Source organism: Rhinoraja longicauda, chromosome 36, assembly GCF_053455715.1.
Source record: "Rhinoraja longicauda isolate Sanriku21f chromosome 36, sRhiLon1.1, whole genome shotgun sequence".
Taxonomy (NCBI): domain Eukaryota; kingdom Metazoa; phylum Chordata; class Chondrichthyes; order Rajiformes; family Arhynchobatidae; genus Rhinoraja; species Rhinoraja longicauda.
This window is the reverse complement of record NC_135988.1, coordinates 4,851,297-4,878,791: the sequence shown is the minus strand read 5'-3', so window position 1 is coordinate 4,878,791 and position 27,495 is coordinate 4,851,297. Positions and strand designations below refer to the sequence as shown.

At 51.4% G+C, this 27,495-nt stretch overlaps 1 protein-coding gene across 5 annotated transcripts in view; it reads right to left on the bottom strand.

Moving 5' to 3' along the window:
• Positions 1–27,495, bottom strand: part of tacc1 (transforming, acidic coiled-coil containing protein 1) — a 207,778-nt gene that overhangs the window by 129,934 nt on the left and 50,349 nt on the right. Inside the window, exon 1 of one of the 5 annotated variants that reach the window (XM_078428736.1) lies at positions 91–128. The exons of the other annotated variants lie outside the window; for them this stretch is intronic. Within the exon in view, the coding sequence (XP_078284862.1) occupies positions 91–113 (23 nt within the window). The 5' untranslated portion in view covers positions 114–128. Of the gene's footprint in view, positions 1–90; positions 129–27,495 lie in introns of those variants that run through there. 5 annotated transcript variants of the gene reach the window in all.

Genomic DNA, 27,495 nt, shown 5'->3' with positions numbered 1-27,495 from the left:
CACACACACACCTATGCACACACACACACACACACAGACATCCCTGTAACTGCAGCTTATACAAACACACTCCACACCTTAGACACACACCAGACAATAACACGTAGAAACATAGAAAATAGGTGCAGGAGGAGGCCATTCGGCCCTTCAAGCCAGCACCGCCATTCAATGTGATCATGGCTGATCATCCACAATACCCTGTTCCTGCCTTCTCCCCACATCCCTTGATTCCCAAAGAGCTAAATCTAACTCTCTCTTGAATACACTTTACACTTGTACAGGCGCACCAGAGAGACAGCCCCACAATGACACTTGTACACACAGCAGACAATTGAACCTTATACACATACACACTCCATACACACACCCTCACAATTGCACCTCACACACACACACCTATGGACACACACACACACACACAGAGACACACACCTATGCACACACACACACCAAGAGAGACACACACTAGACCATTGCACCTTGCACACCTATGGACACACACATCTATGGACACACAGACACACACCTATGGACACACACATACGAAGAGAGACACACACTAGACAATTGCACCTTACACACACCTATGGATGCACACACACACACATGGACACACACACACACACCTATGGACACACACACACACACACCTATGGACACACACACACACACCTATGGACACACACACCTATAGACAGACACACACACACACACACACACAGTCAGCCCCCGGAGCTAGTGCAGCAACTTGCCTGAAGCTGAGCCTTGTGGTGGTGGGCTGTGCCAGCCCCAGCCCCTGGTCCTGGTCCTGGTCCTCTCCCTCCTTGCCCTCCCCCTCACCCTCACCCTCCCCACCCCCCCCGCACCGCCGTCCATGTCCAGCGAGCCCACTGCAGGGGCGACAGGATCTGCCACGGGCTGAACGCCATCCCCACACCCTGCACAACACACAGCGCCCAGAGCCCAGAGCACAGAGCACAGCGCACAGAGCCCAGAGCACAGAGCCCAGCGCACAGAGCCCAGAGCACAGAGCCCAGCGCCAGCACCGTGTGTGTGACAGAGAGACAATCTGCCCCGGCCCGCGGATGTGGTTACATGTGGAACTCGCAGCCTCCTCCCTCCCTCCCTCCCTCCCTCCCCTTCCCTCTCTCTCTCTCTCCCTCTCTCTCTCTCCCTCCCTCTCTCTCCCTCCCTCCCTCCCTCCCCTTCCCTCTCTCTCTCTCTCCCTCCCTCTCTCCTTCCCTCTCCCTCCTTCCCTCTATCCTTCTCTCTCCCTCTCCCTCCTCTCTCCCTCTCTCCCTCTCTACCCCCTCCCTCCCTCCCCTTCCCTCTCTCTACCTCCCTCTCTCTACCTCCTCTCTCCCTCCTTCCCTCTCTCCCTCCCTCCCTCTCAGTGTCTGAGCTGCTGCCACAGCCCGCTCCTGCCACCCTGATCCCCGTTACATTCACACACACCCACTGTGTCTCTCTCTCTCTCACACACACATACCCCTCTCTTTCACTTTCTCTCTCTCCCTCTCCTTCTCACCCCCCCCCTCCCTCTCTCACCCACTCTCTCCTTCTCACCCCTTCTCTCTCACGCCCCTCTTTCACTTTCTCTCTCTCCCTCTCATCCCTCTCCCAATCTCATCTCTCTCTCTCTCTCTCTCTCACCCCTCTCTCTATCTCACCCCTCTCTCACACACACCTCTCTGTCCATCTCACCTCTCTCTCTCTCTCTCTCTCTCTCTCTCTCTCTCTCTCTCTCTCTCTCTCTCTCTCTCACCCCTCTCTCTCTCCCTCCCTCCCCCTCCCTCCCTCTCCCCCCCTCCCCCATACCCCCATACCCCTCTCCCCCCTCTCTCACCCCTCTCTTTCTCACCCCTCTCACTCTTTCTCTCACCCCTCACTCTCTCTTTCTCACTCCCTCTCCCAATCTCCTGTCTCTCTCCCAATCTCACCCCTCTCCCCCTATTCCCTCTCTCCCTCTCTCTCCTCTTCCTCTCTCATCCCCCTCACATACCTCTCTCTCTTCCAATCTCCTCCCACACACACACACCCCTCACTATCTCTCCCCTCTGTCTCCCCGCTCCCGATCATTCTCCCCCCCGTTTCACCTCTCTCTCCCTCACAGTCCCAATTTTACCCCCCTCTCCCTCTCTATCGTTCTCCCCTCCACACTCTCTCCCTCCTTATCCCACCCTCTATCTCATCCATCCTCTCTCCCTATCACCCCCTCTTCCTCTCTCATCCCCTCTCTCTCACCTCATCCCCTCTTCCTACCTCACTCTCTCTCTCCCTATCGCACCCCACTTGCTCTTTCATCCCTCTCTCCATATATCACCCCTCTCTTTATCTCATCCCTCTCTCTCTCCCTCTCTCCCTCTCTCTCTCCCTCTCCCCACCCTCTCTCACCCCTCTCCACACTCTCTCTCTCCTTATCTCATCCCTCTCTCCCTCTCTCTCTCCCTCTCCCCACCCTCTCTCACCCCTCTCCACACTCTCTCTCTCTCTCCTTATCCCACCCCTCTCTCCGTCTCCCCACCTCTCCCTCTTCCCACTTCTCCCTTCTCTCACTCCACCTCTCCCTTTGTCCCACCTTTCTTCCTATCCAATTCCTCCCTTGCTTACCATCCCTCCCTCTCACCCACCCACCCTTCTCCATCTCCCTCCCTCTCTACCCTACCCCTCTCTCCATCTGCCCCACCTCTCTCCACCGTCCACCCCAGGGTCCCCGCTGAGCCCGGGAGACCCCCCCCACCCTCTCCTCATTCAGCTGTGGTTGAACCTTCCTCTCCGGGCTGGTTGTGTACACCAGATCTGTTCCTGAGAGAGTCACTGCCCAGATCTCTCCAATGCCAGGAGTCATCATTTCATACACTGGGACATTGGCTGCTTAAATTTCATTGTCATAGAGTGATACAGTGAGGAAACATGCCCTTCGGCCCAACCTGCCCACACCAGCCAACATGTCCCAGCTACACTAGTCCCACCTGCCAGCATTTGGTCCATATCCCTCCAAACCTGTCCTATCCATGTACCCGTCTAACTGTTTCTTAAACGTTGGGATAGTCCCAGCCTCAACTACCTCCTCTGGCAGCTTGTTCCATACACCCACCACCCTTTGTGTGAAAAGGTTACCCCTCAGATTCCTATTAAATCTTTTCCCCTTCACCTTGAACCTATGTCCTCTGGTCCTCGATTCCCCTACTCTGGGCAAGAGACTCTGTGCATCTACCCGATCTATTCCTCTCATGAGTTTGTACACCTCTATAAGATCACCCCTCATCCTCCTGCGCTCCAAGGAATAGAGACCCAGCCTACTCAACCTCTCCCTACAGCTCACACCCTCTAGTCCTGGCAACATCCTCGTAAATCTTCTCTGTGCCCTTTCCAGCTTAATAACCTCTATCCAATAATACGGTGCCCAGAACTGAACAAAATTCTGCCATTTTGTTTTCAAATTTTATAAGTTTAGGGTGGTCACGGTGGCGCAGCGGTAGAGTTGCTGCCTTACAGCGAATGCAGCGCCGGAGACCACGGTTCGATCCTGACTACGGGCGCCGTCTGTAGGGAGTTTGTACGTTCTCCCCGTGACCTGCGTGGGTTTTCTCCGAGATCTTCGGTTTCCTCCCACACTCCAAAGACGTACAGGTATGTAGGTTAATTGGCTGGGCAAATGTAAAAATTGTCCCTAGGGTGTAGGATAGTGTTAGTGTGCGGGGATCGCTGGGCGGTGCGGACCCCGGTGGGCCGAAGGGCCTGTTTCCGCGCTGTATCTCTAAAAAAATCTCTAAAACCAAAAACTAAAATAAAGTGTCAGTCACAAGAGGTCATCTGTATATTTAGTTTTGCTAATTACTGCCTCCTTCTAACTGTCTCACTGCCTCTGTGGACAGCAGGAGGACTACCAAGGGTTGATATAAATACTCCAGAAAGCCTGGCAGTGTTTTGCAAGATTAAATAAACATCGGGCGGGTTTCACTGGCGTCACTGACGAGCTGATGTACAACAGGTTACAAGAGAAACGGAGACAGACACAAAATGCTGGAGTAACTCAACGGGTCAGGCAGCGTCTCTGGAGAGAAGGAACGAGTGACGTTTCGGGTCGAGACCCCCTCCTCAGACTGAGAGTCAGGGGAGAGGGAAACGAGAGATATAGACGATTATGTAGAGAGATATAGAACAATGAGTGAACGATATGCAAAAAAGTAACCCTGTGGGCTGGGTGAAAACTAGTTATACAGACAATGAGACTCAGCAGGACCACAGTGAAACTGGTTGGACGACTAGGGTGAACAGATGCAGGATGTGGGAATAACATTTCGTGCAAGGTTTGGCCAGCAAAGTCCAATTAAGGATAATATGTGTCACCAATGAGGTAGAAAGTAGTTCAGCACTGCTCTCTGACTGGGGTCAATGGTCATATCACTGGGGTGTAAACTGTCTCGATCTACCCGATCTATTCCTCTCATGATTTTGTATACAAATGTGATGTCACAGATCAGGTTTCACACCTTCCACCCTCCCACCCCCCCCCCCCCCCAACACTACCACCCCCGACCCCCCCCCCCCCCCCCCCCCCCCCCCCCCCCCCCCCCACCCGACCCCCACCCCCACTGAGAATTCCAAACTCCCCCTGGGGAGGGGTACAACAGTTTTGGTTTGGCTTTAGAGTGTGGAAACAGGCCCTTCGGCCCACCGAGTCCACGCCGACCAATGACCACTTGTTCTATCCCGCACCCTAGGGACAATTTACAGAAGCCAATTAACCTACAGACCTGTATGTCTTTGGAACATGGGAGGCAATGGACAGCCCGCAGTTCAGGTCGGGACCCTTCTCTTCAGAACGATCCGACTGACCCTCCATCCTGACACGGTGGCGCAGCGGTAGAGTTGCTGCCTTACAGCGAATGCAGCGCCGGAGACCCGGGTTCGATCCCGACTACGGGTGCTGTCTGTACGGAGTTTGTACGTTCTCCCCGTGACCCACGTGGGTTTTCTCCGAGATCTTCGGTTTCCTCCCACACTCCAAAGACGTGCAGGTTTGTAGGTTAATTGGCTTGGGCAAATGTAAAAATTGTCCCTAGTGTGTTTTGGATAGTGTTAGTGTGCGGGGATCGCTGGGTGGCACGGACCCGGTGGGCCGAAGGGCCTGTTTCTGCGCTGTATCTCTAAATCTAAAAAAAATCCATGCACTGCACACACCTGTCAGCATCAGGATACGAAGCCCACGCTGTGTATACAACCTCATTGTTTAGTCTAACAAAGATAAGCCCTTTATTCGTCGCACCTTGTTGCTCGTACTGTGAAAGAGCCTCACTCACCATACTGCTGGTACAGGGGTACAGGGTACGGGGGTATGGGGGTACAGGGTACGGGGGTACAGGGTACGGGGGCACAGGGTTACGGGGTTACAGGGTACGGGGGTACAGGGTACGGGGGTACAGGGTTACGGGGGTACAGGGTTACGGGGGTACAGGGTACGGGGGACGGGGTACAGGGGACAAGGTTACAGGGGTACAGGGTACGGGGGTACAGGGTACGGGGGTACAGGGTACAGGGGTTCAGGGTACGGGGTACAGGGTTCAGGGTACGGGGGTACAGTGTACGGGGGTACAGGGTACGGGGGTACAGGGTATGGGGGTACAGGGTACGGCGGTACAGGGTACAGGGGTTCAGGGTACAGGGTTCAGGGAACAGGGGACAAGGTTACGGGGTACAGGGTACAGGATACAGGGGTACAGTGTACAGGTTACAGGGGTACGGGGGTACAGGGGTACAGGGTACGGGGGTACAGGGTTACGGGGGTACGGGGGGACGGGGTACAGGGGACAAGGTTACAGGGGTACAGGGTACGGGGGTACAGGGTGCGGGGGTACAGGGTTCAGGGTACAGGGTACGGGGTACAGGGTTCATGGTACAGGGGTACGGGGTACAGTGTACGGGGGTAAAGGGGTTCAGGGTACAGGGTTCAGGGAACAGGGGACAAGGGTACGGGGTACAGGGTACAGGATACAGGGGTACAGGGTACAGGGGTACAGGATACAGGGGTACAGTGTACAGGGGTACAGGGGTACAGGGGTACAGGATACAGGGGTACAGGGGTAAAGGGTACAGGGTACAGGGGTACAGGGTACAGGGGTACAGGGGTACAAGGTACAGGGGTACAGGGTACAGGGGTACAGGGTACAGGGGTACAGGGGTACAGGGTACAGGGTACAGGGTACAGGGGTACAAGGTACAGGGGTACAGGTACGGGGGACAGGGGTACAGGGTACAGGGGTACATGATACAGGGGTACATGATACAGGGGTACAGGGGTACAGGGTACAGGGGTACAGGGTACAGGGGTACAGGGTACAGGGTACAGGGGTACAGGGGTAAAAGGTACATAGGTACAGGGGTACAGGGTACAGGGGTACCCCTGCTCGAGCCAGCACCGCTATTCAATATGATCATGACTGATCATCCAGAATCAGTACCCCGTTCCTGCTTTCTCCCCATATCCCTTGATTCCGTTAGCCCTAAGAGCTCTATCTAACTCTCTCTTGAAAACATCCAGTGAATTGGCCTCCACTGCCCTCCGTGGCAGAGAATTCCACAGATTCACAACTCTCTGGGTGAAAAAGTTTTTCCTCATCTCAGTCCCAAATGGCCGACCCCTTTATTCTTAAACTGTGGCCCCTTGTTCTGGACTCCCCCCAACATTGGGAACATTAAGGCTCTCCGCTGGGAATGCAGAATGCGCTTGCAAAAGTCTCCTGATTGCAGATCATTTTGGTAGTATAAGAAAATAACAGCAGATGCTGGTACAAATCGAAGGTATTTATTCACAAAATGCTGGAGTAACTCAGCAGGTCAGGCAGCATCTCAGGAGAGAAGGAATGGGTGACGTTTCGGGTCGAGACCCTTCACCCATTCTTTCTCTCCTGAGATGCTACCTGACCTGCTGAGTTACTCCAGCATTTTGTGAATAAATACTGCAGATCATTTTGGGATCACGTGAAGCCAAACCAGCACGGGTTTTGCACGCAACACCAAAACAAATCCAATCTCGTTTTCTTTGCATGTCTGTGTGGCCACCTATCGTTATCTCTATCACTCTCAGGGGTAATTTTGCTTTTTTTTGGTACTTTGGTTTTAGCTTTTCACTTTCCCCTTTATCTGTTGAATTATCCTTGCTTTTCCTTGGCTGAGTGGCGCTCTTAAACCCTGGGGCGTGTAATTAGATTCTGCATCGCCTGAAATCCTTTCTTGAAGTCGTGGTGCCGATGCGGTTTTAATCTGTGGATAGATTTGCCGAGGCACCTGTAGACAGGATCGCTCTCACCCCAGTGAACTCATCCCCAAAGTCAATCTGGGATTGATCGTGCCCACAATGGCCTTACTGTCCTGGGCCTCCTCCATTGTCAGAGTGAGGCCCAGTGCAAATTGGAGGAACAGCACCTCATATTTCGCTTGGGCAGCTTACACCCCAACGGTAAGCTGTCCAATAACACTGCTGCGCTGGTCAAGAAGGCACAACAAAGACTGTTCTACTTAAGAACACTGAAAAAGTCTGGTCTACCCCAACAGCTGCTGACGACCTTCTACCGCTGCACCATAGAGAGCATCCTAACGCATGGCATCCCTGTGTGGTATCTCAGCTGCACGGAGGCAGAAAGGAAAAGCTCTTCAGCGGGTAGTCCATAGAGCTCAGAGGGCCATCGGAACACAGCTACCAGACTTGGAGGGCATCTACAACACACGATGCCTCAGAAAAGCCACCAGCATCCACAAAGACTCTTCACACCCCTGCAACAGTCTGTTCGAACTCCTTCCATCGGGCAGACGATACAAGGCCTTCTACGCCCGCACCTCCAGACTCAGGAACAGCTTCATCCCCAGGGCCATAGCTGCTATGAACCGGTCCTGCTGAGCCGGATGGCCACAACGCATAGATCAACTTGCACTTTACCCTGTCTAAAAACTGTTACAATTGTTTCGTTTCGTTGGGTTGCTGTTAATTACTTAAATTATTGCATCGTATGGGAGGCGCATTCCCAATCTCGTTGTACCCCTGGGTACAATGACAATAAAGATATATTGTATTGTATTGTATTGTATTGTATTGTATTGTATGAACATTGACTTCTCTAACTTCAAGTAACCAATGATCTATTCTACAAAATGCTGGAGTAACTCAGCAGGTCAGGAAGCATCTCGGGAGAGAAGGAATGGGTGACGTTTCGGGTCGAGACCCTTCTTCAAACTGAAGGGTCTCGACCCGAAACGTCACCCATTCCTTCTCTCCGGAGATGCTGCCTGACCCGCTGAGTTACTCCAGCATTTTGTGAATAAATACCTTCGATTTGTACCAGCATCTGCAGTTATCTTCTTACATGATCTACTCTACATGTTCTTTGATCTCCATCCCCTTTGCCTCATTTTCGCACCCTACACTTCCTTATCTCGGTATCTCCCCCTCCCCTGACATCAGTCTGAAGAAGAGTCTCGACCCGAAACGTCACCCATTCCTTCTCTCCCGAGATCCGCTGAGTTACTCCAGCATTTTGTGTCTATCTGGGATTTTAGTGATTGCTTTATGCTCCTCTCTGCCAATGAATCTGAGGAAAGACGTTCTTCCCATAGAGGGAGTACAGAGAAGGTTCACCAGATTGATCCCTGGGATGGCGGGACTTTCATATGAAGAAAGACTGGATAGACTGGCTTATACTCGCTGGAATTTAGAAGACTGAGGGGGGATCTTATAGAAACATGTAAAATTCTTAAGGGGTTGGAGAGGCTAGATGCGGGAAGATTGTTCCCGATGTTGGGGAGTCCAGAACCAGGGGTCACAGCTTAAGGATAAGGGGGAAGTCTTTTAGGACCGAGATGAGAAAACATTTCTTCACACAGAGAGTGGTGAGTCTGTGGAATTCTCTGCCACAGAAGGTAGTTGAGGCCAGTTCATTGGCTATATTTAAGAGGGAGTTAGATGTGGCCCTTGTGGCTAAAGGGATCAGGGGGTATGGAGAGAAGACAGGTACAGGTTACTGAGCTGGATGATCAGCCATGATCATATTGAATGGCGGTGCAGGCTCGAAGGGCCGAATGGCCTACTCCTGCACCTATTTTCTATGTTTCTATGTTTCTATGAATGTGGGAATCACCACCACAGGGATGAATACTTGGTCAACCTGTAAGTCGGAAGTGTAGAGGGTTTAGGTTTAAGTTTATGATTGTCACGTGTCCTGAGGTACAGCGAAAAGCTTTGTTTTCATTAGTTCCTATGTGATAGGAGAAGAATTCGGCCATTCGGCCCTTCAAGCCTACTCCGCCATTCAATCATGGCTGATCTATCTGTCCCTGCTCACCCCGTTCTCCTGCCTACTCCCCATAACCTCTGACACCCGTACTAATCAAGAATCTATCTATCTCTACCTTAAAAAACATCCATTGACTTGGCCTCCTCAGCCTTCTGTGGCATGCAATCCAATCAGATCAGATCGGGGGCAGCACAGTGCTTCAGCGTTAGAGAGTTGCAGTCTGACAGCGCCAGTGACCCGGGTTCAATCCTGACCTCGGGTGCTGTCTGTGTGGAGTTTGTACGTTCCCCCTACAACTGCGTGGGTTTTCTCCGGGTGCTCCGGTTTTTCTCTCATATTCTGAAGAGGTGTCGGCTAATTGACTTTGGTAAGTTATCTCTCGTGTGTGTGACGTGCTTGTGTACGTGGTGATCGCTGTTGGTGTGAACTCGATGCTGCATCTCTGAAGTCTAAAGATAACACTGTACATTAATACAATCAAGTCAAACTCAACTACAACAGCTAGAGCAAAGTGGAAGATACAGAGTGCAGAATATAGTTCTTAGCATTGTAGTGCACCAGTTCCACAGACAACGTCCAATGTCCGCAATGGGGCAGAGGTGAATAGGCAATAGACAATAGACAATAGGTGCAGGAGGAGGCCATTCGGCCCTTCGAGCCAGCACTGCCATTCAATGTGATCATGGCTGATCATTCTCAATCAGTACCCCGTTCCTGCCTTCTCCCCATACCCCCTGACTCCGCTATCCTTAAAAGCTCTATCCAGCTCTTTCTTGAATGTATTCAGAGAATTGGCCTCCACTGCCTTCTGAGGCAGAGAATTCCACAGATTCACAACTCTCTGACTGAAAAGGTTTTTCCCCATCTCCGTTCTAAATGGCCTACCCCTTATTGTTAAACTGTGGCCCCTTGTTCTGGACTCCCCCAACATTGGGAACATGTTTCCTGTCTCTAACGTGTCCCAACCCCTTAATAATCTTATACGTTTCGATAAGATCCCCTCTCATCCTTCTAAAATCCCCTCTCGTCCTTCTAAATCGGACAGTACTCATTGTAACTCAAGTAACTTATAGAAGGACCGTTCAGAAGCCTGATAACAGAGGGGAGGGAGTAAGCTGTTCCTGAGTCTGGTGGTGCTCGCTTTCAAGCTTCTGTACCTTCTGCCGGGCGGGAGTGGGGAGAAGGAGGAACGACCGGGGGTGGGACGAGTCTTTGATATGGAGCTTGCAGTGTTACAGCTTCCTGGGACCTGCGTTGGATTGTGACCTGGGCTGCTGTCTAGGTGGCATTTCCACATTCTGCTCTGACCGCAAGAGTTTCCGTTGGAAACTCCACTTTCTTCTCGTTCCCAAGATGTGTGGGCAAGTTAATCGGCAACTATAAATGACCTCTTCCTGTACATAACTAGTAAAAGAACAAAACCACAGTGGTGGGTATGTGAGAGAGGGAGAGGGAGAGGGAGAGAGGGGGAGGGGGAGGGAGGTGGAGGTGGAGAGAGAGAGGGAGAGGGAGAGGGAGAGGGAGAGGGAGAGGGAGAGGGAGAGGGAGAGGAGAGGGAGAGGGAGAGGGAGAGGGAGAGGGAGAGGGAGAGGGAGAGGGAGAGGGAGAGGGAGAGGGAGAGGAGAGGGAGGGGGAGGGAGAGGGAGAGGGGGGAGGGGGGAGGGAGAGGGAGAGGGAGAGGGAGGGGGAGGGGGAGGGGGGAGAGGGAGAGGGAGAGGGAGAGGGAGAGGGAGAGGAGAGGGAGAGGGAGAGGGAGAGGGAGAGGGAGAGGGAGAGGGAGAGGGAGAGGGAGAGGGAGAGGGAGAGGGAGAGGGAGAGGGGGAGACAATAGACAATAGGTGCAGGAGGAGGCCATTCGGCCCTTCGAGCCAGCACCGCCATTCAATGTGATCATGGCTGATCATTCTCAATCAGTAACCCCGTTCCTGCCTTCTCCCCATACCCCCTGACTCCGCTATCCTTAAGAGCTCTATCTAACTCTCTCTTGAAAGCATCCAGAGAATTGGCCTCCACTGCCTTCTGAGGCAGATTTACAACAGGGAGAGGGAGAGGGAAAGGAGAGAGAGAGAGAGAGGGAGAGAGAGAAAGAGGGAGAGAGAGATAGAGAGAGAGAGAGACCACACAGAATATCATTTTAGCTTTGTTTAAATATACTGTGTGGAAACAAACCCTTTGGCCCACTGAGTCCATGCCGACCAGCGATCATCTGTTCACTAGCATTATCCCGCACCCTAGGGACAATTTTTACAGAAGCCAATTAACCTACAAACCTGGACGTCTTTGGAGTGTGGGAGGAAACCGGAGCACCCGGAGGAAACCAACACAGTCACAGGGAGAACGTACAAACTCCGTACAGACAGCACCTGTAGTCGGGATCGAACCCGGGTCTCTGGAGCTGTGAGGCAGCAACTCTACCGCTGTGCCACCGTGTTGGGCCAAAGGATCTGTTCCTATTTCACCCACAGCAACCAAGTGCCAGTCCAAGGTGGTTCCTATTTCCTCACCTTTGACCCACGTCCCTTTTGGCTTTGATAAAAAAAGCTACATGGGCCAAATGCCTCCAATGCTACAATTGCATAACTGATGTTACTGCAGTAAATGTCATGGCGGACAGTGGTTGACCAAGCTGGTGCACTGACACATCCATTCCATGTCCACTTATCATTTGCCTGCGATCGTTTCGCTGAACACCTCCGTTCAGTCCGCCTAAACCTACCTGATCTCCCGGTTGCAAACACCTCAACTCCCCCTCCCATTCCCACACTGACCTTACTGTCCTGGGCCTCCTCCATTGTCAGAGTGAGGCCCAGCGCAAATTGAACGAACAACACCTCATATTTCGCTTGGGCAGCTTACACCCCAGCGGTATGAACATTGAAGAAGGGTCTCGATCCGAAACGTCACCCATTCCTTCTCTCCCGAGATGCTGCCTGACCCGCTGAGTTACTCCAGCATTTTGTGAATAAATACCTTCGATTTGTACCAGCATCTGCAGTTATTTTCTTATACTATATATTCTCTAACTTCAAGTATCCCTTGCTTTCCCTTTACTCTCCACCTCTCCCTCTTCCCAGTTCTCCCACCAGTCTGACTGTCCTACATTTTATCTCTGTTTGCTTTGATGTCACCTTCTCCCAGCTAACAATGATCTATTCTACATTTTCCTTGATCTCCATTCCCTTTGTCCTGTTTTCACACCTAACACTTCCTTACCTAAGTACCTCCCTCTCCCCTAACATCAGTCTGAAGAAGGGTCTCGACCAGAAGCGTCACCCATTCTTTCTCTCCGGAGATGCTGCCTGTCCCGCTGAGTTACTCCAGCATTTTGATTGTCTGTTCCCACTTCTCTTTCCCTGCTTTCCTCCCACACTCCAAAATCGTGCAGGTTTGTAGGCTAATTGGCTGTGATAAAAATTGTAACTTGTCCCGAGAGTGTGTAGGATAGCGCTAGGGCATAGGGTGATCGCTGGTCAATGCGGACTCGGTGGGCCATGTTGTTTACGTGCTAGATCTCTATAGTCTAAAGTCTGTAGTCTTATGAGGGGGGATCTTATTGAAACATATAAGATTATTAAGGGGTTGGACATGTTAGAGGCAGGAAACATGTTCCCAATGTTGGGGGAGTCCAGAACCAGGGGCCACAGTTTAAGAATAAGGGGTAGGCCATTTAGAACGGAGATGAGGAAAAACTTTTTCAGTCAGGGCGGCACGGTGGCGCAGCTGTAGAGTTGCTGCCTTACAGCGAATGCAGCGCCGGAGACTCAGGTTCGATCCTGACTATGGGCGCCGTCTGTACGGAGTTTGTACGTTCTCCCCGTGACCTGCGTGGGTTTTCTCCGAGATCTTCGGTTTCCTCCCACACTCCAAAGACGTGCAGGTGTGTAGGTTAATTGACTGGGTAAATGTAATTTTTTTTTAAAATTGTCCCTGGTGTGTGTAGGATAGTGTTAATGTGCGGGGATCGCTGGGCGGCGCGGACTTGGTGGGCCGAAAGGGCCTGTTTCCACGCTGTATCTCTAAATCTAAATCTAAATAAATCTAAAAATCAGAGAGTTGTGAATCTGTGGAATTCTCTGCCTCAGAAGGCAGTGGAGGCCAATTCTCTGAACGCATTCAAGAGAGAGCTAGATAGAGCTCTTAAGGATAGCGGAGTCAGGGGGTATGGGGAGAAGGCAGGAACGGGGTACTGATTGAGAATAATCAGCCATGATCACATTGAATGGCGGTGCTGGCTTGAGGGGCCGAGTGGCCTCCTCCTGCACCTACTGTCTATTGTCTATTGTCTAAAGCTCTTTGGGTCTAGATGTAAACAAAAGCACGATACTAGTTATAAGAAATACCAGAAATATTTTCACTAACATCCACTCCGTTATTTATTTCTCTCCCAACGCCTCCTCTGTAAGGGCTGATATAATACTGTCTCATGGCCATTTGCAAGATCATGTAAAAATTGGCAAGAATTTACATTTCCCTCATTGCAAAAGTGATTGCTTGGTTGCAAACTATATTGGGTCGTCCAGATATTTGCCTAAAGAAGTGTATTAATACTTTTTTTAGTTTAGTTTAGTTTAGAGATACAGAGCGGAAACAGGCCCTTCGGCCCACCGGGTCCACGCCGACCAGCGATCCCCGCACATTAACACTATCCTGCACACACTCGGGGACAATTTTAACTTTTTTTACACCCCAAGCCAACTAACCTACAAACCTGTACGTCTTTGGAGTGTGGGAGGAAACCGAAGATCTCGGAGGAAACCCACGCAAGTCACGGGGAGAACGTACAAACTCCGTACAGACGGCGCCCGTGGTCGGGATCGAACCAGGGTCTCTGGCGCGGTAAGCGCTGTAAGGCAGCAACTCTACCGCTGCGCCCCTCCTGTACCCCTGTGTTCCCCTATGGGTCTGAAGAAGGGTCTCGACCCAAAACATCGCCCATTCCTTCCATCCAGAGATGCTGCCTGTCCCGCTGAGTTACTCCGGCATTTTGGGTCTACCCCCCTTATAATTCACATAACATCTCAAACAAAGGCGCTATTGAGAGCAGAAGACTTGTTCCGCGGGATGAAGTGACCGGAATATCACCTGTTCTGTGCCACCCCTCCCCAGTTGGGTGATCCGTATCTGGCTGCTTGCCTGATGACAATCAGGTCGGAATGTGTGGACTTTGTAAGCTACAGGTGGAATCCTGGAAGCTCGCTGGAAGCTCACAGCACACAAGGCAGTCTGTTTCAAATCAGCAGGTAGATCTTAAGACACACTTTGATGGATGAGATCACAACCTCATTCCTCACATAACTTTAGTTTAGTTTAATTCACCGTTACCATCGCCATGTGGGAGAGTGTCAAACACCAGGACATGGTTACAAAATACGAGGCTTATTCGAGTCCACTCCGCCTTTCGATCATGGCTGATCTGTCTCTCCCTCTCAACCACATTCTCCTGCCTTCTCCCCATAACCCCTGATGCCCTTTACTAATCAAGAACCTGTCAATCTCTGCGTTAAAAATACCCAACGACTTGTGAATAAGGTGCAGAGAAATTTCCTGTCTCAGATGATGGTGTATCTCTGGAAATCATTCAATATGGGCGGCACGGTGGCGCAGCGGTAGAGTTGCCGCCTTACAGCGAATGCAGCGCCGGAGACCCGGGTTCCATCCCGACTACGGGCGCCGTCTGTACGGAGTTTGTACGTTCTCCCCGTGACCTGCGTGGGTTTTCCCCGAGATCTTCGGTTTCCTCCCACACTCCAAAGACGTGCAGGTACGTAGGTTAATTGACTGGGTAAATGTAAAAATTGTCCCCAGTGGGTGTAGGATAGTGTTAATGTGCGGGGATCGCTGGGCGGCACGGACCCGGTGGGCCGAAGGGGCCTGTATCTCTAAACTAAACTAAATATATTTAGGATGGAGGTGGAGGTGGTTATGGGGTGAAGGCAGGAGACATGGGGTTGAGAGGGAGCAATAGATTAGCCATGGTTGAATGGCGGAGTAGACTTGATGGGCCGAATGGCCTAATTCTGCTCCTTGAACCTATGAACAATAGTGGTGTCTATGATGCTTTTAGGAAGGCACATGGAAGTGCAGGGAATGGAGGGATATGGATCATGTGCAGGCAGAGGATGTCACTTTAACTTGGCATCTAGTTCGGCACAAACATTGTGGGCCGAAGGGCCTGTTCCTCTGCTGCACTAGGTCTATGCGCAATCTTCTCTGCCTGAGCAAGTGAGTCTGATGAACGTTTGCCCAAGATACTTATAATGTGCTCACAGATTTGCAGGGATCTCTGCCAGTTGGAGTGAATCGTGGACACAGCCCAGACCACCACACAGACCAAACTCCCTTCCACTGAAGACGGGCACAAAGTGCTGGAGTAACTCCCCGGGACAGGCAGCATCTCTGGAGTAAAGGAATGGGTGACGTTTCGGGTCGAGACCCTCCTTCAGACCGAAGCCAATTGACCTACAAACCTGCAGTTCCTGCCTACACATTCCCCTCCACTGACTCCGTCTACACCTCACGCTGCCTCGGCAAGGCCAGCAGCATCATCAAGGACCAGTCTCACCCCCGGCCACTCCCTCTTCTACCCTCTCCCATCGGGCAAGAGGTACAGAAGTGTGTAAACGCACACCTCCAGATTCAGGGGCAGTTTCGTCCCAGCTGTTATCAGGCAACTGAACCATCCTACCACAACCAGAGAGTGGTCCTCAGACTGTCTTTGATCGGACCTTACTGGCTTCACCTTGCACTAAACATTATTCCCTTATCATGTATCTGTACACTGTGAATGGCTCGATTGTAACCATGTATTGTCTTGCCACTGGCTGGTCAGCACGCAACAAAAGCTGTTCACTGTACCTCATTACACGTGGTAGACCATAAACCAAACTGAAACTGAACTGAACTGTGATGGTCCGGGTGGCAGGGAGAAAGGGGGGAAGATTTTAAGTGCTCTTAGTTTGTCCATAAGCAGCCTAAAGAGTGTCAGGAGCCCAGGGTAATCTAAACTGTTGCCTGCACATCCCAGCCAGGCGAGAGACTGGCCTTTCACCAACCATCTTACTGAACTGGACGAGGAGCAAGTAATCCCCAATCCCAAGGGACCACCAAAGAGTTGTAGTTTCGTTTTTTAGTTCAGAGATACAAAACCGGCCCTTCGGCCCACCGAGCCCGCGCCGGCCAGCGATCCCCGCGCATTAACACAAGTCCGCACACACACTGGGGACAATCTAGACTTACACCAAGTGCACAACCCCAAGCCAATTAACCTACAAACCTGCACGTCTTTGGAATGTGGGGGGAAAACCGAAGATCTCGGAGGAAAACCCACGGGGAGAACGTTCGAACTCCGTACAGACGGCGCTCCGTAGTCGGGATGGAACCCGGGTCTCCGGCGTTGTAGGCGCTGTAAGGCAGCAACTCTACCGCCGCGCCACCGTGCCGCCATGCTGTATAACAACAGCAGCGCTGGAAACCGCTCGACTAATGAGAGCCCCACATAGAGTGGATGTGGAGAGGGAGAGTCTAGGACCCGAGGGCACAGCCTGATAATAAAACAACATACATTTATCAATGGAGACGAGGAGGAATTTCCTTAGCCAGAGGGCGGTGAATCTGTGGGATTCATTGGCCACAGACTGCAGTGGAGGCCAAGTCATTGGGTATGTATGTTTGAAGCAGAGATTGACCGGCCCTTGATTAGTAAGGGCGTCAAAGTTTATGGGGAGAAGGCAGGCAGGAGAATGGGGGTGGGGAGGGCAAGATGGATCAGCCATGATCGAATGGTGGGGCAGACTCAATGGGCAGAATGGCCTCATTCTGCTCCGATGTCCTATGAACATCTCAGGTTATTTCAGGAGTCGTGAGTTTGTGGAATTCTCTGCCACAGAGGGCAGTGGAGGCCAATTCACTGGATGACTTTAAAAGAAAGTTAGATAGAGCTCTAGGGGGCTAGTGGAATCGAGGGATGTGGGGAGAAGGCAGGCACGGGTTACTGATTGTGGATGATCAGACACGATCACAATGAATGGCGGTGCTGGCTCGAAGGGCCAAGTGGCCTCCTCCAGCACCTATTTTCTATGTGTCTATGTTTCTATGAGCAACGCGGCTGGGCTGGTGTCTGGTCCCAAGTTGTCTATTGTGTCTAGTCCTCGACCAAATCTTCCTTGATGTTATGCAGCTTAAAGCTGTGGTGCCGGACTCTGGCCGAGACAGATCTTCCCCTCCCCACATTTTGCTCAGTGCAGTTGCAAATGTTTCGGGGCCTTGCGTTTTACTGTTGCTGTGGCCGAATAGATAACTTTATAAAAGTCCTGAGAGTCCACATAAACAAGGGCAGCCACAAGCAAGGATAAACAGCTCGAGAGCAAGCTAGCTGGGAGATCTGATGTGAGCTGTGAGCTTAGGAGTTGGCAGACACACAATGAAGTTTGTTTTTTTCCTTTCTAACAAGATCTAACAATTTCCCTTTCTAACACGATTTTCCTTTCTAATAAGATTATTAAGGGGTTGGACACGTTAGAGGCAGGAAACATGTTCCCAATGTTGGGGGAGTCCAGAACAAATGGCCACAGTTTAAGAATAAGGGGTAGGCCATTTAGAACTGAGATGAGGAAAAACGTTTTCAGTCAGAGAGTTGTGAATCTGTGGAATTCTCTGCCTCAGAAGGCAGTGGAGGCCAATTCTCTGAATGCATTCAAGAGAGAGCTAGATAGAGCTCTTAAGGATAGCGGAGTCAGGGAGTATGGGGAGAAGGCAGGAACGGGGTACTGATTGAGAATGGTCAGCCATGATCACATTGAATGGCGGTGCAGGCTCGAAAGGCCGAATGGCCTCCTCCTGCACCTATTGTCTATTGTCTATTGTCTATTGTCTAAAATAAAATTGATTGTAGTTTTGACTTGTTTTTGCGAGTAGGGTTGCCAACTTCCTCACTCCCGAATACGGGACAAAGGGTGACATCACCGCCCCGCGCCCCACGCGACCTCACCCAGCCAGCGGCCACGTGCTCCCACTCCACCAATGGCGGTCTCACCCCGGCCACTCCCTCTTCTCCCCTCTCCCATCGGGCAAGAGGTACAGAAGTGTGAAAACGCACACCTCCAGATTCAGGGACACTTTCTTCCCGGCTGTTGTCAAGCAACTGAACCGTCCTAAGCCGACTGGACTTGTATTCACTGGAATTTAGAAGGATGAGAGAGGATCTTATCCTTAAGGGATTGGACAGGCCAGATGCAGGAAAAACGTTCCCGCTGTTGGGGGGAGTCCAGAACCAGGGGCCACACAGTTTAAGTATAAGAGCTAGGCCATTTAGGACTGAGATGAGGACAAAACGTTTTCACCCAGAAAGTTGTGAACCTGTGGAATTCTCTGCCATAGAAGGCAGTGGAGGCCAATTCACTGGATGTTTTCAACAGAGAGTTAGATTTAGCTCTTAGGGCTAACGGAATCAAGGGGTATGGGGAGAAAGCAGGAACGGGGTACTGATTTTGGATGATCAGCCATGATTATATTGAATGACGGTGCTGGCTCGAAAGGCCAAATGGCCTACTCTTACACCTATTTTCTATGTTTCTATGACCAACTGGAGAGCAGTCCTGAACTACTATCTACCTCATTGGTGACCCTTGGACTATATTTGATCGGACATTTACTGGCTTTACCTTGGACTAAACGATATTCCCTTACCATGTGTCTGCACACTGTGTACGGCTGGATTGTAATCATGCATTGTCTTTCCACTGGCTGGTTAGCACGCAACAAAAGCTGTTCACTGTACCTCGATACCCGTGATAATAAACTAAACTGAGCTGAGCTGTACTTCCTGTGACCGCGTGGGTTTTCTCCGGGTGCACCGGTTTCCTCCCATTCCCCAGAGACGTACAGGTTTGTAGGTTAATTCGCTTCGGTAGAAATTGTAAATTGTCCCCAGTGCGTGGGACAGTGCTAGTGTACGGGATGATCGCTGGGCGGCGCGGACTCGGTGGGCCGAAGGGCCTGTTTCCGCGCTGAATCTCTAGCGTCTAAAGACTATCAGAGAGAGATCTCTGCCAAATGCCATCCTCCCTCGTTTTAAGATCAGTCTGAAGAAGGGTCTCGACCCGAAACGTCACCCAATCCTTCTCTCCAGAGATGCTGCCTGTCCCGCTGAGTTACTCCAGCATTTTGTGTCTATTTTCATTTCATTTCATTTTTCCTGCTTCTCTGATTAAAAGATAGATACTGCATCCCCCTCTCTCTCTCTCTGGGACAATTAATCCTCTCACATCCCTGGCCTTGAACCTATTGTGGGACTCAATATTGTAGCCGGTAACAAAATGTGCTTATCCCGTGCGGAACTCAAACAATACAGGACATCCTGAACTTGTGCACATTGACCGTACACATCGTCTCCTGGTTTAATCTCCCACCCTGAGCATTACAAGAGGCACTTCCATCTTCTTCCTGCAAAATACGGACAGCGTTTATTCTAGTTTAGTTCCCTCCCACACTCCAAAGACGTACAGCTTTGTTGGTTAATTGGCCTTGGTAAAATTGTAAATCGTCCCCAGTGGGTGTAGGATAGTGTTAGTGTGCGGGGATCGCTGGTCGGCGCGGACTCGGTGGGCCGAAGGGCCTGTTTCCGCGCTGTATCTCTAAACTAAATAGACATAAAATGCCGGAGTGACTGGTGGTAAGGTGGCGTGGAGCTGCTACCCGGGTTCAATCCCTGACTACGGGTGCTGTCTGCATTGAGTGAGTTCCTTCTCCCTGTGACCTACCCCTTAGTTTAAGAATAAGGGGTCGGCCATTTAGAACGGAGATGAGGAAAAACCTTTTCACTCTGAGAGTTGTGAATCTGTGGAATTCTCTGCCTCAGAGGGCAGTGGAGGCCAATTCTCTGAATGCTTTCAAGAGAGAGTTAGATAGAGCTCTTAATGATAGCGGAGTCAGGGGGTATGGGGAGAAGGCAGGAACGGGGTACTGATTGAGAATGATCAGCCATGATCCCATTGAATGGCGGTGCTGGCTCGAAGGGCCGAATGGCCTCCTCCTGCACCTATTGTCTATTGTCTATTGACCACATGAGTTTTCTCCAGGTGCCCCGGTTTCCTCCCACATTCCAAAGACGTACAGGATCGCAGGTTAATTAGCTTCAGTAAAATTGTCCCTAGTGTGCGGGATAGTGTTAGTGTGCGGGGATCGCTGGTCGGCGCGGACTCGGTGGGCCGAAGGGCCTGTTTCCACGCTGTATCTCCAAACTAAACTAAACCAAAACTCAGAGGATCAGGCAACGTCTCTGGAGAGAATGGACAGGTGATGTTCCAGGTCCGGAACCTTCTTCAGTCATTTGGTCGACTTACGTCAGATGTTAAATCCAGGAAAAAAACTGCAGATGCTGGTTTACATCGAAGGCAGACACCAAAAGCTGGAGTAACTCAGCGGGTCAGGCTGCATCTCTGGAGAGAAGGAATGGGCGACGTTTCGGGTCGAGACCCTTGTTCGAAGAAGGGTCTCGACCCGAAACGTCGCCCATTCCTTCTCTCCCGAGATGCTGCCTGACCCGCTGAGTTACTCCAGCATTTTGTGTCTACCTTAGACGCCAAGTCTACTTTGGTGGAGAGCAAAATACCAAGAGAAACAAGACAGTATGTCGAGCCTCAAAATGTCGTCACACAATACAGAAAATAATGTGGGGCTGGTGGGCGGTGTAAAAAAAGCTATGCCCTCTAGTGTTAGAGCTATGCCCTCTAGTGTTAGAGCTATGCCCTCTAGTGTTAGAGCTATGCCCTCTAGTGTTAGAGCTATGACCTCTAGTGTTAGAGCTATGCCCTCTAGTGTTGGACATTTCAAGGCATGGTGAATAGACACAAAATGCTGGGGTAACTCAGCAGGACAGGCAGCATCTCTGGAGAGAAGGAATGGGAGACGTTTCGGATTGAGACCTGAAGGGTCTCTTCTGGTCTCGACCTTGAAACGTCATCCGTTCCTTCTCTCGTAGACGGAAGATGGAAGCAGAGAAGCCGTATTTACAGTATGCACTTGGGATCTTTCATGGAGCAATGAATCATGAAACCAGCTCAGAGCAAGCTATTCTAGATCTTGCAACGTGGAACAAAATAGGTTTAATAAATGATCCGCGAATAATTTCAGCTTCTGAGTGAAAACCTCTGGGCTTGAGACAACCCCGTGCCAAAGTGAAGGGAAATTACAAATTCCACCTTGTTTAGTCAGAGGGTGGTGAATCTGTAGAATTCTTTGCCACAGAAGGCTTGTGGAGGCCAAGTCAGTGGATATTTTTAAGGCAAAGATGGACAGATTCTTGATTAGTAAAGGCCAATAGTCAATAGACAATAGACAATAGGTGCAGGAGGAGGCCATTCGGCCCTTCGAGCCAGCACCGCCATTCAATGTGATCACGGCTGATCATTCTCAATCAGTACCCCGTTCCTGCCTTCTCCCCGTACCCCCTGACTCCGCTATCCTTAAGAGTGTCAGGGGAGAAGGCAGGAGAATGGGGTTAGGAGGGTGAGATAGACCAGCCATGATTGAATGGCGGTGGAGGCTTGATGGGCCGAATGGCCTAATTCTACTCCTCTCACTTATGACTTTATGACAAAGAAATGCAACAGAATTTGTTAAAATGATCTGGGCACATCCGACAATGTAAACACCAAATTCTCCAAGTTTAGATGTCAGCCCAACTGCTCCCCCCCCCCCAACCTCCTTCCCCTCCCCTCCCCCCTCACTTCCCTGTGCCACATGTACTCCCTTTCCCCCCACCATCCCGCCCCTCCTTCCCGTTTCTCCATCCCTTTCAACCCACATCCCATCCTCTGGCTTCACTTTTCGTTCCCCTTCTCCCCTTATCTCACCTTATCTCTGTCATCATCGCTGGCCTTTGCCCGTACACGTACCAACCAAACGCCCCCTTTACCTTGTGCAGGAGCCTGGTTTACACCGAGGATAGCCACAAAATGCTGGAGTAACTCAGCGGGACAGGCAGCGTCTTTAGTTTAGTTTAGTTTAGTTTAGAGATACAGCGCGGAAACAGGCCCTTCGGCCCACCGGGTCCGCGCCGACCAGCGATCCCCGCACATTAACACTATCCTACACCCACTAGGGACAATTTTTACATTAACCAAGCCAATTAACCTGCAAACCTGTACGTCTTTGGAGTGTGGGAGGAAACCGAAGATCTCGGAGAAAACCCACGCAGGTCACGGGGAGAACGTACAAACTCCGTACAGACGGCGCCCGTAGTCGGGATCGAACCCGGGTCTCCGGTGCCGCATTCGCTGTAAGTCAGCAACTCTACCGCCGCGCCACCGTGCCGCCCATCTCTGGAGAGAAGGAACGGATGACGTTTCAAGGTCGAGACCTGAAGAGACCCTTCAGGTCTCAATCCGAAACGTCTCCCATTCCTTCTCTCCAGAGATGCTGCCTGTCCTGCTGAGTTACTCCAGCACTCTGTGTCTATTCACCTTGCCTTGAAATGTCCAACACTAGAGGGCATAGCTCTAACACTAGAGGGCAGAGCTCTAACACTAGAGGGCATAGCTCTAACACTAGAGGGCAGAGCTCTAACACTAGAGGGCAGAGCTCTAACACTAGAGGGCATAGCTCCAACACTAGAGGGCATAGCTCTAACACTAGAGGGCACAGCTCTAACACTAGAGGTCATAGGTCTAACACTAGAGGGCATAGCTCTAACACTAGAGGGCAGAGCTCTAACACTAGAGGGCATAGCTCCAGCACTGGAGGGCATAGCTCTAACACTAGAGGGCACAGCTCTAACACTAGAGGTCATAGCTCTAACACTAGAGGGCAGAGCTCTAACACTAGAGGGCATAGCTCCAGCACTAGATGGCATAGCTCTAACACTAGAGGGCATAGGTCTAACACTAGAGGTCATAGGTCTAACACTAGAGGGCATAGCTCTAACACTAGAGGGCATAGCTCTAACACTAGAGGGCATAGGTCTAACACTAGAGGGCATATTTCTAACACTAGAGGGCAGAGTAACACTAAAGGGCATATTTCTAACACTAGAGGGCATAGCTCCAGCACTAGAGGGCAGAGCTCTAACACTAGAGGGCATAGCTCCAGCACTAGAGGGCATAGCTCTAACACTAGAGGGCATAGCTCTAACACTAGAGGGCATAGCTCTAACACTAGAGGGCATAGCTCTAACACTAGAGGGCATAGCTCTAACACTAGAGGGAATAGGTTGAACACTAGAGGGCAGAGCTCTAACACTAGAGGGAATAGCTGTAACACTAGAGGGCATAGCTCGAACACTAGAGGGCATAGTTCTAACACTAGAGGGCATAGTTCTAACACTAGAGGGCATAGCTGTAGATGAGGTGGGGTAATGGAGATGCACCGGGCAGGTTTCTTTACCCAGATTAGTGGGTGCCTGGAACGCGCTGCCAGGGGTAATGGTGATGGTGATGGTGGCAGATACGATAGTGGCGTTTAAGAGGCCAGATGGGCACATGGATATGGGTCATGTGCAGGCAGAGACGATTGGTTCAGCCTGACATCATGTACAGCATGGACCTTGCGGGCCGAAGGGCCTGTTCCTGCGATGTGTAGTTCGACAGACCACGAAACGCTGGAGTAACTCAGCGGGCCAGGCAGCACCTCTGGAGAGAAGGAGGAGGTGGCGTTTCGGGTCGAGACCCTTCCTCACTCAGACTGAGAGTCAGGGGGGAAAGGGAAACAACAGACAAAGATGGCAATGTAGAGAGATATAGAACAGATGAATGAAGGAAACGCAAGAAATTAACGATGATAAAGGAAACGGGCCACTGTTAGCTGTGGTCTCGGTGAGAACGAGTATCTCTAGAGAGAAGGAATAGGTGCCATTTTGGGTCGAGACCCTTCTTCAGTCTGAAACATCCTCTGTTCCTCTTCCCCAGAGATGCTGCCTGTCCCGCTGAGTTACCCCACAGCTTTTTGTGTCTCTCTTCGGTTTAAACCGGCATCTGCAGTTCCTTCCGACACTGTGCTGCTCTGTGTTTGTATGTTCCTCCTCTCCAGACGAGCGTTCTCCCAGACTCCAGCACTGGGAGACAGCACCCACTCGACCGTGCAGCCCCCTACCCTAATATGGAGATGGAGTCTGTGGGGAAGGAGTGTGGCATGAGACGGCTTTGTAAACACCTCCCTCGGGCTCCTGCCGATCCCCACAGCTCCGCTCTCTCAAACACCTCCCGCCGCCCAGAAGCAAACAAACTCTCTCCCGAGCAACAGGGAAGCTCGACATTCCACAGGCTGCAGCAGAACAGTTGTGGAGGGAGGAAATGCAGACGCTGGTGTAAACCAAAGAGAGACACAAAAAGCTGGAGTAACTCAGCGGGACAGGCAGCATCTCTGGAGAGAAGGAATGGGTGACGTTTCGGCTCGAGACCCTTCTTCAGACTGGTTAGGGACAAAGGAAACGAGAGATATAGACCACGATGTGGAGAGATAAAGAACAATGAATGAAAGATACGCCAAAAAAGTAACGATGATAAAGGAAACGATGATAAGATTCTTAAGGGGTCGGACACGTTAGAGGCAGGAAACATGTTCCCAATGTTGGGGGAGTCCAGAACAAGGGGCCACAGTTTAAGAATAAGGGGTAGGCCATTTAGAACGGAGATGAGGAAGAACTTTTTCAGTCAGAGAGTGGTGAAGGTGTGGAATTCTCTGCCTCAGAAGGCAGTGGAGGCCAGTTCGTTGGATGCTTTCAAGAGAGAGCTGGATAGAGCTCTTAAGGATAGCAGAGTGAGGGGGTATGGGGAGGAGGCAGGAACGGGGTACTGATTGGGAGTGATCAGCCATGATCGCATTGAATGGCGGTGCTGGCTCGAAGGGCTGAATGGCCTCCTCCTGCACCTATTGTCTATTGTCTATTGAAACAGGCCATTGTTAGCTGGTTCTGGAAGAGAAGGAGGAGGTGGCGTTTCGGGTCGAGACCCTTCCTCGACCCGAAACGTCGCCCATTCCTTCTCTCCAGAGATGCTGCCTGACCCGCTGAGTTACTCCAGCATTTGTGTCTCTCTCGGTTTAAAACAGCACCTGCAGTTCCTTCTTACACATTGCTAGCTGTTTGTTGGGGAGAACGAGAAGCTGGTGCGATTTGGGTGGGGGAGGGTTAGAGAGAGAGAGGGAATGCTGGGGCTACCTGAAGTGAGAGAAATCAATATTCATACCACTGGGCTGTAAGCTGCCCAAGCGGAATATGAGATGCTGTTCCTCCAATTTGCGTTTAGCCTCACTCTGACAATGGCGGAGACCTAGGACAGAAAGGTCAGTGTGGGAATGGGAAGGAGAATTAAAGTGTTTGGCAACCGGGAGATCAGGTAGGTTCAGGTAGGCTGAGCGAAGGTGTTCCGTGAAACGATCCCCCAGTCTGCGTTTGGTCTCGCCGATGTAGAAGAGCCCACATCTTGAACAGCGGATACAGTAGATGAGGGTGGAGGTGGTGCAAGTGAACCTCTGCCTCACCTGGAAGGTCTGTCGGGGTCCCTGGACAGAGTCGAGGGAGGAGGTCGAGGGACAGGTGTTGCAGGGGGAGGTACCTGGGGAGGGGGTGGACTGGGTGGGAAGGGATGAGTTAACCAGGGAGTTGTGGAGGGAGTGGTCTCTGCGGAAGGTGGCCAGTGGTGGGATCCCGTTGGAGGTGGCGGAAACGATGGCCCAGTCAGCAGAAAGTTGAAAATACAGAGCAGGGACCACCGACGTCTCTCGATCGCGTCACAGTCAGTGCCAAAGCAACTCCCTGAGATCCGAGATGTGGGACACACCTTCTCGGGAGCGCCGACCTTTTGGGAATGCCGAAGAGAGCTTCCCAAAAAGAACGGAGGAAGGCTTTGGAACGGATCCTTTGGATTAAAGAGTCCACGCGTGTCGGAAGGAACTGCAGATGCCGGTTTAAAACCGAAGAGAGACACAAAATGCTGGAGTAACTCAGCGGGTCAGGCAGCATCTCTGGAGAGAAGGAATGGGCGATGTCTCGGGTCGAGACCCTTCCTCGGGCTGATGGTTCAGGGGAAAGGGGAGATAAAGACGGTGATGGAGAGAGATGGGGAACCAATGAATGAAAGATATGGTTAAGGAGGCAGGCATCGTTAGCTGTGGGCTAGGTGAAAACAAGTTACAGACAGTGAGACTCAACAAGACGACTTTGAAGCTGGTACGACTTGTGTGGGGGAAGGGCGGAGAGAGAGGGGATGCAGGGGTTACTTCAACTTAGAGATATCAAAACTTAACAACAATGGGTTGTTAGTCCGCCTTAACCAACTCAATCGCTCAGTCCACCTTAACCAACCTGATCTCCCGGTGGCTGAGCACTCCCCCTCTCACTCCCAGTCTGACTTTTCTGTCATGGGCCTCCTCCAGTGCCATAGTGAGCCCCACCGTAAATTGGAGGAACAGCACCTCATATTTCGCCTGGGCAGCTTGCAGCCCAGTGGTATGAACATTGACTTCTCCAACTTTAGATAGTTCCTCTGTCCCTCTCTTCCCCTCCCCCTTCCCAGATCTCCCTCTATCTCTCTGTCTCCACCTATATCCTTCCTTTGTCCCGCCCCCTGACATCAGTCTGAAGAAGGGTCTCGACCCGAAACGTCGCCCATTCCTTCTCTCCTGAGATGCTGCCTGACCCGCTGAGTTACTCCAGCATTTTGTGAATAAATACCTTCGATTTGTACCAGCATCTGCAGTTATTTTCTTACAACACTGGGCTGTAAGCTGCCCAAGGGAAATATCAGATGCTGTTCCTCCAATTTGCCTTTAGCCTCACTCTGACAGTGGAGGAAGTCCAGCGCAGAAAGAGTCCATGCTCTATGTTGCCAGAGGCTGGGCACAGAGATGACGTTTGACCCAGGGAGTGGTTGCAGGCAGGGGGAGAGAGGGGGAGAGAGAGGGGAGAGAGAAGGGAGAGAGAGGGGAGAGAGAGGGGAGAGAGTGAGGGAGAGGGCGAGAGAGTGGGGGAAAGAGAGGGAGGAAGAGAGAGGAGAAAGAGGGGGAGAGAGTGGGGGATAGAGAGGGGGAGAGATTGGAGGATAGAGAGGGGGAGATAGAGGGGGAGAGTGATGGGGAGAGATTGGGGGATAGAGAGGGGGAGAGAGGGGGAGAAATTGGAGGATAGAGAGGGGGAGAGAGGGGGAGAGATTGGAGGATAGAGAGGGGGAGAGATTGGAGGATAGAGAGGGGGAGATAGAGGGGGAGAGTGATG